Source organism: Pezoporus occidentalis, unplaced genomic scaffold, assembly GCF_034315485.1.
Source record: "Pezoporus occidentalis ecotype Australia unplaced genomic scaffold, CSIRO_AGI_Poc_V1 ctg55, whole genome shotgun sequence".
Taxonomy (NCBI): Eukaryota; Metazoa; Chordata; class Aves; order Psittaciformes; family Psittacidae; genus Pezoporus; species Pezoporus occidentalis.
Window position 1 is genome coordinate 279,894 of NW_026915888.1, and position 13,211 is coordinate 293,104.

Consider the following 13,211-nt stretch of genomic DNA (forward strand, 5'->3'; position numbering starts at 1 on the left):
GGGCCATCTCCCGCAATTAATTGCTGCAGGATGCCAACAGGATAAAATTCAGCAGGATTCAAGAGAGGATTAGACAGTCCTGTGAGCAGGAACGTTTCTGCAATGCTAACTGGGTCAAAGAAACACAAGAGGAATGAAGTGTCATGCTTTCCTGAAGGGCTGAGCTGGTACCAGCTGGATTTGAAGCAGATTCCTCCACACCTCCCCTTCCCAACCTTTTTTTTAGCAACAAGTAAATAGCAGGACCTATTGCAGTGCCTTCTCTTTCCTTAGAATGATAAAGCATCGCTTGCTCTGGGAAGTCCTGGAGAACCACCGTGACAACTGGTCCGTGCTATGGTGTGGGGGGAAACCCTCCCCTCATCATTTTAAAGACAGGAAACAGAAGTTGTACCTTCCATTTAATAAACTAGTTATTTAACTGTGTGATAGCATCAACCAGAAAAACTCTTCATTAGGGACTGTAGTGATAGGACAAGGGGTAACGGGTTAAAACTTAAACAGGGGAAGTTTAGATTGGATAGAAGGAGGGAATTCTTTCCTGCTAGGGTGCTGAGGCACTGGAATGGGTTGCCCAGGGAGGTTGTGAATGCTCCATCCCTGGCAGTGTTCAAGGCCAGGTTGGATGAAGCCTTGAGTGGGATGGTTTAGTGTGAGGTGTCCCTGCCCATGGCAGGGGGTTGGAGCTGGATGATCTTAAGTTCCTTTCCAACCTGAACTATTCTATGATTCTATGATAATAGCTGAATGCAAAAGCCAGCACTAGTGGTAACTGTCATGGGGCTAATGGGAGCGATGGTTTCTACCACAAGAGAGGAGGAGAAATCATGTCTTGCTGCACGTAAGCAAAGCAGCAAAATCCTGTGTGAAACACAGACTTCACTCTCCATGCAGGCAGATGCCCACTGGCTGCTCCATGGAGGTCACTACCATGGGGCTAGTAGCTGGGGCAGTAAGGATCGTTTTTTCCCAAAATTGTCTTTTCCATTAGGAAGATGCTGACAAAACCCGACGGACTCTGCACATCTTTCTGACACTGTAAAAACGCTCCTGGCACAACTGGCCAGAAGGCACAATGCACTGTGTGTGACAGCAAGGGAAGCACAACCCACTCGGAGCTCAGCAGTTCACTTCATTGGGTTTCACTGCCTTTGAAAGGTCTCACTAAGGCTAATGCTGGCAACAGAAAATCACTTGGTAACATCAGAAGCCTTCTGATTCTGTGCCCAAAGACAAAAGCTTCTTCCTACGACCCATTGTAAACCATAAGGGACAGAAAGGAAATCACATCAACATTTAAATGTTGTCCCATCAGGCTCGGCAGAGGCATACCCATTGCCTTGGAAATTTTGCTGTTTGAAAATCAGGATGAAAACAACCACTGCCAAAATTGCCAAGGAAACAAAGCCTCCCCAGACCTCCCCACCAAATTCTGCCACATCCCGCGCTGTTTGGTCCATTCTCACAATTCCATCTCAAAATGAAGTTCAAAACGTTCTGCAAAGCTGTATCGTGCTTCCCATTTTCCTGCTTCTCCAGGAATAGCAACACTTAATCTGGTCTGTGACAACTTTGTCAGGCTCTGAGACACAGCAGGGCCACAGGGACCCAGCTATCAGACAGAATGTTCTATTGGAATTCTTTCTTTTCATTGCCAGTATCATGGCAGTTTGTCACATTATATACACTTCTTTTTTCCTGAAGAGGTGTTTCTGGTTTGGATCATAATACAACAGTCGAACTACAAGATTTTACTGCAACTGGTACAAGCACTCCCATCCCGGATGCACACCAACTCCCAAGCTATTTCAGCTCTGTTGTCCAACAGACAACATGCATCTTTATGGATCAGGGCCTTTGCAGACACAGTTAAGGAGCCATCGCTTTCAGAACCTTGTACAACATGTTCCACAATGGCAGTATCTTTAATCACTATGAAAACAAAGCACTGCACTGCATGGATTTCTTTTACTGGGGACAGAGAAAGGAACCAACGCACCTAGCAGAATGAAGGCACTCTGGCTTTTTGAGGTACTTTTTGCTGTCTGTGGAATGGGAATTATTCTTATTTAGGGGAAGGAGGAGGATTTGTAAGATCAGCCAAACCTACAAGAAAAGGTAATTATATAGAAACTTCATAGCCAGCAAAGAATCACAGGGGTAAAAGAAGAGCACATGCTGCAGCACTGGGCGAGTTCTTTCTCTTTATTCACTTCAATAGCTCCTACAGGACATGAGTAATGCAAAGACAAAGGTAATGGAAAGGCTGGCTGGCTGCTGAAGATGATGTAACCAGGTGAAAGCAGAGTTTTCACACTGTCAGATGGGAAAGCTTAATTAAGTTGTACAGCCAGACCAAAGACTTAAGGCTGGACCCAGCAAAAAGGGTAAACCCGGCTCAGTAGGATGTGAATTCCCATGTTCAGTGCTGCAAGTCAGAGACTCACACTCCTGCCTGCAGTGGTTTGGTGGGTTAGGACAGGTCTTAGGGAAGACAGTCTCTTCTACACGCACACGTGGTACCTTCACTTCTTGTACTCCTGAATATCTCTTTTCCCAGTGATGTAATAGAAAACTTCTTGGCCATCTTGGCCCAAATCCCAGTTTTCTACCTTTTGTTCATCTCCCTCTTCACTCACTAGTGTCTGGATGAAGGATCCCAGCTAAGGGAGAATATGTTACACAGAGCAATCTCAGCCCTTCCTGTAGTCCATTACCTAACCCTACACCAGAAATGTTTCTGGTTCAATATATGCAAGCATTTGCAGGAATAGCCCACACCACTACAGGGGTACAGCCTCCCAGAGAGCAGCTAGGGCAGTATAAACCTTCAGCTGCTTTACACACAGCCTGAAAACATTGCAAAGGGGATGAAAACACATAAATTAATGAAGTGAGAACAGAAAATCAGACTGCAGTCTGAAGGGTGTTTGACTTGCTCATCTCTCACTGGGCAATACGTGTACACTCTTTACTGGCTAGAGTTGCTATTGTTCACTGGAAAACTCATAACCACACTGAGACAAAGGAAGCTCAGTCTTCAGAGGTGTTAACCAAGACACAGGTATTAAATATCTCTGTTGGCTTCCTTTGCACAGAACCTCTAATTCATATTGCTGCGACTTCAGCAGCAGCTCCTCCATGGAGCGCACCTTATGCACCCCACACCCGTGTGAGTGCACACGTGTAACAAGAACTTGGTTTGCAGCACCCCAACAGCTAAATGAGAGAAGAAAAGGTGGAGCTTTGTCAAATGACTGATGTGTTAGAAGCAACAGCCCTGCCATGGGGAGTACCCCAGACACGATGTCAGACAGGATGCTTCACCCACGCCGCTCACAATCGGTTTGTATGTGATTCCTAACACTCCCTTCTCCCACTGCTTTATCCAGGAGGTGGGAGGGAAGGAGAGAGCCAAAACCAATCCGTGCACATCTGTGGCTTTCCCCCATCCAATCTGTGTCTTGGTGGTGTCCTGCTACCAGGGTCAGCAAAACCAGCCCACAGCTTGGTTTGGGTCTTTAAATGCCACAGGTCTTAGCCCTCTTGGCCAAAAAGCAGACTGTTAGCTGGTGCACTATGCTTTGAAAAGGAAGAAGGGAAATAAATGCAAGAAATCCAGCCTCCAAAGAGCTATCAAGACCATTAACCACAGCTGAGAAACTACTGTTAGGTCACTATAGCAAAGAGAGCAGCGTGTGCCTGGCACTAGAAAAAAAAAACAAAACAGGAAAAACCTAGAAAAAAACCCCAAAACTAACTGGGAACAATTTAATCCTTGTGGTCATTAAAACCCAGCCAGTGTGTATGTTTTTATCTTCTGTAATGTACGCTTTTGCACAATAATCTTTAAGCATTTTTAAAAGGAATGCTGCCCACTAATGCACTGGAAGGTTTAACCGGAACATACCTTGGTACCTTTTAAAACCTGATGACATGTGAGAGTACTAGGCTTATTTTGGAATGAGAAAACTTCCAAATGCACCAAAGGTCCCTGTAGCTTAATTAGCTTTACTGCTTTCCATGCAAAGAGAGTAAGGGAACATTTGGAGAGCGAACAATTAGTGCCTCTAGGTTAGGAGGGGAACATGAAAAGCAAGAAAATAACCAGAACACTCACCTTTAATGAAGTACAGCTTCTTCCAAAAGGTCACCCCATGTACCTTGCATAGTCTTGCGTGTTCCACGTATCTTTGTCTCTGTTTCTCCTCCCTCCCTCTCTCTTGGCTCAACTCCAGATGTTTTAAGGCTCCTCTGCTCTACCCATGTCAGTAGAAAGAAATGCAGTCACCTGCACTGATTTGGGCAATTTCCACCCTATAATGCACAAACCCAACTTTGTGCTACCACCTAAGAGCCAGCAAATATGGGGTATGAAGGTCCAGTAACTCAGAGTCTGGCCAGAGTGATCTGTATGTGCAATTGCATTGAAATAGTTGTAGTTATTGTACTGCAAGCTAAGGAAAGCTGAATTTTGTCCTACCTTGCTTAGGACCACAGGACACCAGCTCAACTCCATCCTTCGAGTGAGAGATGCTGTTTTCCATACACACTCTCTGGACAGGACACCAGGTTCTCCATTAATTTTGGCACAGTTTCCCTACAGATAGATCTCTCAACACCTACATGCCAGGTTAGCAGATACTGTTTAAGAGCTCATGAACTCCAATGTGGAACCGCGTAACAACTGGATTTAAAACACAGCACTAAACAGATTAAATGCAGTAAGCAAAGGCCCTAGATTGATTTTACCATTGAGGACCAAGCAGGTCCTCTTCTATTCCTATCTGGATCTATAAAGACAGTATTTAATTGGCATGGATGTTACCAAACCAACTGCTGCCATCAGAAAAGGCGCATTCCTGAGCCAGAATTCCCACAAATACTCCTAAGGAGAATTCTACAAGCCACACTTTCGGGCGGCACTCAAATACAGTCGCACTCCGTCCACGATGCCTGTGTTACCCACACCATCTAGTGGCCAGACTGCAGACGCGATGATGGGAATTAAACCCTCAGCCATGAGACAGAACCAAAACACTCATTGCTGAAGTCTGGGATGGGGACTTGGAGCTGCTTCCAGACAGCAGATTTAAAACTACAAACAAGCTGAACACTCTGGGGCATGTGGTATTCATGGAAACACAGAGCTAGACCATTTATTTCAAAGGAAGGCAGTGCCAACATGCTGCACCTGAGTTCTGAAGAGACGCAGGGATGCCAGTGAGGAGTCTTGCATGCTTCAGGGCTTTGCACAGCAAGTGTGCTCAGATGCTTTCTGCTGTTAGTGATAGGACCATCATGTAAAACATGAGCCTCCACTGTTACACATGCGCTCTGATAAAGATGACATCTCTCCCAACAGAACACAAGCTGGCTGAATCGCATTCCTGAGGGAAAATTAAATGCAAGAAATATCTCTACTTTGCTTCCTTCTGATGGCAAATTAATGGCATCTTTGAATCCCTTCCTGCTGCCAGACCAAATGTACTGTAGGCTTTCTGGTGTGGCAAGGGAAGAGGAAGGAAAGAGCAGGGTCTACAGGACCCAGACAAAACCTGTGGATCCTACACTGCACAACTGACCTTATTAACTGACTTGGGAAGATCAGAGGATGGCCAGATAATGAAGATATGGAGCAGAGACTGGAGTAGGTTTGGAGGCGGGTTTGGAGGCATTACTAGTTGGGTCTTCACAATCCAAACTCAAATGATTCAAGCAGCTTTCTGAACTGCAGATCCATAAAATAACAAAGTATGGGAAAGTCTTCTGGGGATTATCAAGTTTCCTACATTTTACCCACTTCCCTCACTTTGCTGTACGTGCAAGTCTTCAGGAAAAGCTTTAGGAATTAAAATATGAATTAGACTTCAAGAAGCTTTGAAACAGATATTGGATTTATTGGTCAGCTATGAGTAGGAAAATACATTGGTAAAGAAAAAGAAGACCCTGTATATAAATATAATACTAACTAGTTAAAATTTGACCAAGAAGAAAGTTCCACTGAAGAGAACAGTAAAAGCCCTTGTTTACCATCAGACCATATTCAGTTTCCCATTTATCTTATTGAAGAGCTGCCTATAGACAAATGCAACATTCTTTGAGCTTAGTGCAGATAATGTGCTGGTTTTTGTTACATGAATGGTAAACAAGAGTTAGTCCAGTGCATTACACATTATACAGAAGTACTGTGAATAAAGACTAAGATATCCTATTTTAGACACTACTTAAACATACCAAGACACTTAAAGTGTTACAAATTTATGCAACCAAAGGAAAAGAATAGCAGTTAACATACTAAAAAATACTGTGTCTGGCTGGATGAGAAAGGCTTGCTACTTAAGCAGTTAACTCAATCTTTTAAGTTTTACAGTGTAATTAGTTTGGTTTTTTCTTTCTCCCCAATGGTGCTGTAATTATTTTGCCTTTCTTAAAGCTTTTGTGTGGTCGCAAAAGCAAACCATAAACTATCTTCTGATTCTGTTCTAAAAAACCCTTTGAGATTTGCTAGTTACATCCAAAATGCTGACACAGAATGTTCTTACAGCCAACTTTGTCAAATACTAGCCAAATTGGACTTTTTAAAGCTGCTAAAAGGACAAAATAATTACAACACACACTGACTTATATGCTCTTCCCCCCCACTTGTGTTATGTTAAAAGCGGTAACTCGTGGTATTAGTCTTGTACTCTAATCCGTTCTTTTAGTTAAAGGTATATTTCAATTTACACTTTGACACCCAAGAACTCTTGGTAAAGGTAAATAAAAGCAGACAAGATATGGCTGACTGTACTTTAAGTGGAAAAAAAAGCCTGGTCTAACCTAAACAAATCCTTTCAACCCCAAGGACGTTCTGTGACTTTTGCTCTATGTGCTTTTACGACAAGAACACTGAAGGTACATTATGGCAACACCCAAAACCACCTCAAACAAAAATATTGCAATTAACCATTCTTGTGTTAAAAACTATGAAGGAAACATTTTCATTTTGTGAAGACACTGTTTATTGCCTTATTCTATGTTATAGCTGGAAATTGAGACTTCGGAGTTAGATTTGTTTGACACAGGGATCTATTTTCTTTGAAGGATTGTTTGACAAAGTTTCTCTCAACTGTTTTGGTGCCATCTGGTCTTTCCCTAAACTCTAAACATCTCTCCTTCCTTCAGCCCCCGAGTCACAGCTGCAGCCCAGTTAAAACCCAGTGAAGTCAAAGGAGTGTCTTCAGTGTGTTCAGTGGGTTTTTGATTGGGACCTGTTGGACTAGTATAAAAGCTGGAGGAAACAAGTTACTTAAGTGAACCCTTCAACTGTGAGGTGACTATGCAGGAACAGTTGTGTCTCCAAAAGCACAAAGGGGCCGTATTTTAACATGCTGTCATAAATTCAAATAGTTTTTTAAGACTACCTAATAGAGGAGAACACGTATCGGATAAAGCTCAAACCTTCAGAATCTAACAAGTGCACTCAAGCTCCAGCATCTATTAAAGTAAATTATCCCCCTCTAAAAAAATACAAAATGAGTAAGTGCTTCCCTTCCCCTTCTGTAAAGCTTTCTGGACTCATTTACACAATCCAGAGAATCAAAAAAGAAACAATAGTTTGCTTAGTTTGACAAGCTAAACTGGCTCATCATCACTGGAAATGGTCATGATGTACATTACCAAGACATCATTAAGGAAACATGAGTAAAACACCTTTTTATTCACACTTTACAAAAAAAAACCCAAAAAAACAAACAGAAAAAAAATAATAACACTACGCATTAAGTCTACTACAGCAACACTACCAGCATTTCAATGTACTGATTATAAACTGGACAGGTTTGGTGTTTTCACAACTAAAACCAAAACCAAAATAACCCCAAGAGATCAGGTCCCAGACAAGGATTCAAGATCAAAATTTCTCCTATTGCAATTTTAAAACGTACATTTTACACCCCCGAACTGTTTGTCAGTTTTGACTTTCAGCTTCAAACAGAACGGTCGGAGCACACTCACGTGCTGACTACTCAATAAAATTTTGACTCATTATTACCAATCCACTCTCTTTATATATAAAAATTCACAATATTTAGAAAGTTTTCTCTTAATGCTCAGTGTCCTTTTGCTTCCCTGCCCGCAGCTGAAACAAAAGCTGTTTAAGACCAAGCTCTCTATCCTTTACTTCTTTTTACATTGATTATTCAAGTTGTATTAGCTTAAGGAGATGATAAACTCTCTCCCTTTAAGGATACAAATAGACAAGTTAAATTTGTAAGCTGTTACAGACTTGGCTTCATGACACAAATGGCACTGAGGGTATGCTATAACTTCAGTCTTGTTTGACACTTTAAAACAAAGACTTGGTCACTTTAAAAAAAATGATCTGAAGAATTGTCTTTGGGACCTGGACTGAAAATGCATCTATTTTACACTGCTTCATCGGTAGAAAATGTAAGGTTGGGTTTTATTCTTCAAGGAATTATACTTTCTGAAACTGAGGAACACACTTAAACGAAAAGAGAATTCACATGATAGTAATTCTTAGTGGGAAAAACAGCACTGTGCAATGACACTGAAAGAAGCAGTGCATGGGTATTCGAAGCTAGAAACTGTGTACCCATAACCTGAACATGTTCCAAGTGTGATATCCAATGCTTCACAAAGGAAAAGAAGATGCCACAGCTTATACAAAAGTATCTTCATAAAATTTTCACAAGTGTTAACATTATTTAAAAAAATAAAAGAGGATGCACAGGATCTCTCTGCATGCACAGGCAGTGCTAGTTGAGAACAAATCGAAGCAGGCACAGTGGAGATAGGACAATTATTTAAAACAGAAATGAAGAAGCTGTACACGAGTATTCCTAAATTTTACTTTAAAAGTTAGAGATGAGAAAAAGATCTGAGCCTATACACGTCAGCAATAGCTTTCCATCCTTACAGGTCTACTCAGATTCACTGCTTAGCTTATCTGTTCTGCGAGAACTCTATGCTTTTCTCTTTAAGTCAGAAATAAACAGAATGTACTTTGTTATCTCTGTAAGATGATGTGGTTTTATACGTTTGGATTTTAAAAGCAACGTCCTCAACTGAACATAAAAAGTAGTACAAAAGGGCTAACGAAACCCTAACAGTGCAAATCGTTAGCAGAGAAAACCTGTGACAACCTCTTTTACAAGCTGGCCTTTATAACACATGAAAACAGATAAAAATTTAGCCTTAGTTTACAATACAATCATTTTCCAAATCTGATTTTTCTTTTTTTTTCTTTTAAAGTACAAAATCTCATAAATCAGGTTTTCTGTTGTTCATATACAATCAATAAAGGCTAAATTCAAATTCTATATTTTACAAACAAGTCTGAAAAAGGAGGGAGTGAAGTACGGAAGAATGTTCTGTGGATGTTCCTACTGGCCTCAAAAAAGTAGTGCTACAGATAACTGTGCAAAGAGAATATACTGTATAACAATTCCCTATTTCAAGGCATGAAAATGTCACGTTGGATAAAAGAAACAGGAAGGTTAATTGTAACGTATTAAAGAAAGGTGCAAATGCACCGATCGCTGTCGAACAGTATACAAAGTATATTGGGCTCAGAATTGTGTCTGTTGATAGCACCTGGCTTTTACTATGTCTTTAGCAAATAATTAGATTTAAGATTAACATTATTAAGAAAAAAAAAATCCCTGTTGGCCATACCTCACTCCTCTATATTCAGATTTTACAATTGTACAAGTTAGATTGAGGTTGCCCTCTCAAATGTACTTGACTACCTCCTGCCAGGGAGATGGATTCCGTTTACAGGAGGCAGGAAAGGCAGCAAAAGCTCCAGTTGTGCAAAAAGTGAGAAGTGGTCAGAAGGGATGAGTGGATGTGGACAACCACTTATATTGTTCTCTATTAACCAATGATGATCCAAAGGTCCAAGAATGCCAAGTATGTTTAGCTGAGGTTTAGAGTAGAAGATGTAGTCAATAATACCCTAAAACAAGAGAAGAAATAAAATTATTAGTATATATTATTGATTCAAGTTATTCTTCCAAACAAAAGGTGAGCTCAGTCCTATGAGTAAGCAAAATGCTACCACTCTTTCTTTACAGTATCAATTTAGGACAATTCTACTTTCTATATCCCTTGATTTGCTCAATATAGATTTAGGAAAACAAAAGTCAAGTCTACCCTGTATCACTTCTGTTATGTTTTTATGGGTTACAATTTCCAGCCTCCTACATAGCTCCAAATCACATTTATCTGATTGCGAAGAAGAAAAGAGCAGTCTTGTTTCCCCCAAGTCACAGAGCAATAAGATTTTTCCAGTAGCAACAGAGAGTACTTCCTTGAAGTTGACAGCTTCAGTGCCCCTGTTGAGCTACTTCATTTAGCTTGGAGTATTAATATATAAGATCTTCCATGTTTACGAGAAAGGTTAACAGCACCCCAACTCTTGTGAATCTATTACAAGTTATTAACAAGGAAAATCTGATTTCTATGAGACTGAAGTGTTGAACACTCTAGTTTGCTATGTTTTAAATATAAACTTGGTGAATTTAGCGTTAGCTCCCCAAACAGATTAACTTACTTGTTAAACATTTTTGTACAGCAAACACATTAGTTAAAACCCAAAAAGGAAAACGTGCCCAAAATATCAGCCAAGGCCTTACCTTGAAGTCAAATGTGTAATTTGTATAAGGCATTAGACCATTCTCATAGGCACTCTTCAACTTGAAACCATGTGTAATTCTTCCATTTGTTGTTCCATTTTTTCCATTACAGCTGAAGTTAGTAAGACTTTCATTGTATCTCAGTTCCTTAAAATCTTTGTGGTTTGTTTCCACGCCACCAGTGCTCAAGTACTCAACAACACCTATTAGAGAGGCACACACACAAGACGGTATTAACAAGCATTCAGCAAATAGGGGTGTGTAGGTACCTTGAGTCTTGCAACTAAAGCTTATATACGCTTTATATAAGCAAAACCTTAAAACATATATAATAGTCAGCAGTAGTTTTTTTACAATATTGCAAGACAATGTATATGCATATCAAGAGTAAATGTCACCTAGAACAGAGACATCTTTCTTTAATAAAAACAAGAAGGTTAGTAAGGAACAGACTGGGGAGGGAAATGACAAAAGTAGAAATAAAGTTCCACAGATGCTAGGCAGTCAGCTCCCTCTTATCTATGCTCAAGTCTTGGCTTTCAACATTCTTCATCTAAAATGTTGTAAAAAGCCAACTTCTGTACCACTACTTCAAATAAAATTACAGAGGCTGCAAAGCCAAATTGACAAGATTTGTCAATGATCATGCTTTTTAATTTCAGAATAGCTGTGTTAAGGTTCTAGAAGGAAAAAGCAGCTATTAGTTCCTCTAAAGACACAATCAGACACATGAAGTGGCTACTGCAATAGCCACTAGTGATACTTGACTTCCTGGGATCAAAAAGAATCAAGTTTCCAGTACTGCAGAGCAGTAACTGCCTCTATCAACCCTAACAGATGTTAAGAGTTGAAAAGCAGTGGCCAGAAGGGAGACCAGGAATGGAGATTATTATATTGGACAACTAGCAACAAGAAGGAAGGATGGCTTGAGTTCAGCACTTCAGCTAGGTACCCGAGAAAGCCAAGAAGGCCATCACTGTTAATTTCTTGCACTTTATAAAGTTGCCACCAAGGCAAAAAAAAAGTTGCATTTAGTAAAGTGCTCTGAAGAATTCCTTTCTAGTAGGAAATGTATTAAACTTTGGAAGTCCTAAAATAATCGAGCTGCAGAAAATGAGTCTATGGTGGCAACTTTAAAGAGAAGACCCTATCTTGTCACACTTGAAATTAAAAAAACCCACAATTATCAGCAACGTACTCATGCTTCCAGTTATTTTTGGAAGATAGAGTCTTCCTTTCCATTCCTGCATTGTAAGATAACAATGAGAACACTTCTGAAAGACCAGACATAGCTACACTACTGCACAGGCAATAAGGACATGTACAAAAGAACCAGTTCTATCTTTTCTCTCTTCCTTTTATTTTAATAGTACCTTTAGAGCTTATATCAAACAATGTATTCTCTAAGTTGAAAACCCCTTTAAAGAAGCAAGACCTTAGAATTTAAATTATTACACACTTGAAAGAGTCTAAAAAAGTAAATTAGAGAACTCTTACCAGAGTCTGGTAGGGAATTGAGATCTGCACACAGTACAAGTGGAATGGTTCCAAGCTCTCCCGAAACACCAGGTTTGAGATTACGAGAAGCTTTATCAATAATGTTCTTTACCTCGGACAGGAACATCATAGTTTGAACCAGCTTCACATCAGAATAATCTGGGTCCCAATGCATATGTGCATTAGCTACAAGAACTAGCTGCTTCTCCATCCCAAGGTGTGGCTTTCCAGCTAAAATTTAAAACCAGTTATTTACCTTACATGGTCAGCAACACAAAACACTATTATTGAATTTTAAACAAGATGTCTGAGGGGAGGCAAAAATAAAATACCAGTATAACCTGAACAGGGTTAATACCATTTAAGAGGGTCATACAACTCCTGTTATATCTACTATGTGTTTTAGTTGATATAAAGCATTAGCAGTAATTGTTTCACATTCAAGATCATTAACAGATAGACTAGCTTGTTACAGGTAATGTTTATGTAGGTAAGAATACTGTGAATTAATATAAATAACAGGCAAATAGTGTTGTTCTAAAAAACTACAATGGTTTTCCTCAGGTTGTGATAGTAAACAGGCACAGCTCATACCTTATCAGGTGATGAGCTCTGAATTTTAAGTTACCCACATTCTAAGTTACCTCTCTTGCTAGAAGTGCTTCTTAAAAGGCTTCTTAGAATCTGAATTAATAAAATATCATTTGGGTAAATATCACACAGGTTGAGTAGGTACCCACTGTGATACTTGAAAGCCAATTTACATTTCCTAAATTAAGAGTGACAGGGCAGAACAAACAGGTTGTATGAGCATGAGAGTGAAGAAAGTAACAAGCTAAAACGATGCAGATTTATGATCCAGAAATACATGGCTAACAACCACTGATTTTTTCATATCTGTAACTTCAGGCAAAAAAAAAATCACTTTAAGCAAAGAGGCGTAACTGGAAAAAAATAAGTATCTCCAGCATTTAAGCAGTATGACTTATTCCCAAATTCTCTTTGGAAATAAATTTGTCTGAACACACGATGTGCAAAGTTATATTAATCAGCAGAACCTACTTTCTCTGT

At 39.9% G+C, this 13,211-nt stretch overlaps 1 protein-coding gene across 6 annotated transcripts in view; it reads right to left on the minus strand.

Moving 5' to 3' along the window:
• Positions 1–5,879: 5,879 nt before the first annotated feature.
• CNOT6 (CCR4-NOT transcription complex subunit 6) overlaps positions 5,880–13,211 on the minus strand; it is a 32,904-nt gene continuing 25,572 nt past the window's right edge. For all 6 annotated transcript variants that reach the window (XM_062637979.1, XM_062637982.1, XM_062637976.1 and 3 more), the window contains exons 10-12: positions 12,141–12,371; positions 10,644–10,846; positions 5,880–9,964 (exon numbers count right to left, since the gene is read on the minus strand). In XM_062637979.1, the coding sequence (XP_062493963.1) occupies positions 9,752–9,964; positions 10,644–10,846; positions 12,141–12,371 (647 nt within the window). In that variant the 3' untranslated portion in view covers positions 5,880–9,751. The remainder of the gene's footprint in view (positions 9,965–10,643; positions 10,847–12,140; positions 12,372–13,211) is intronic.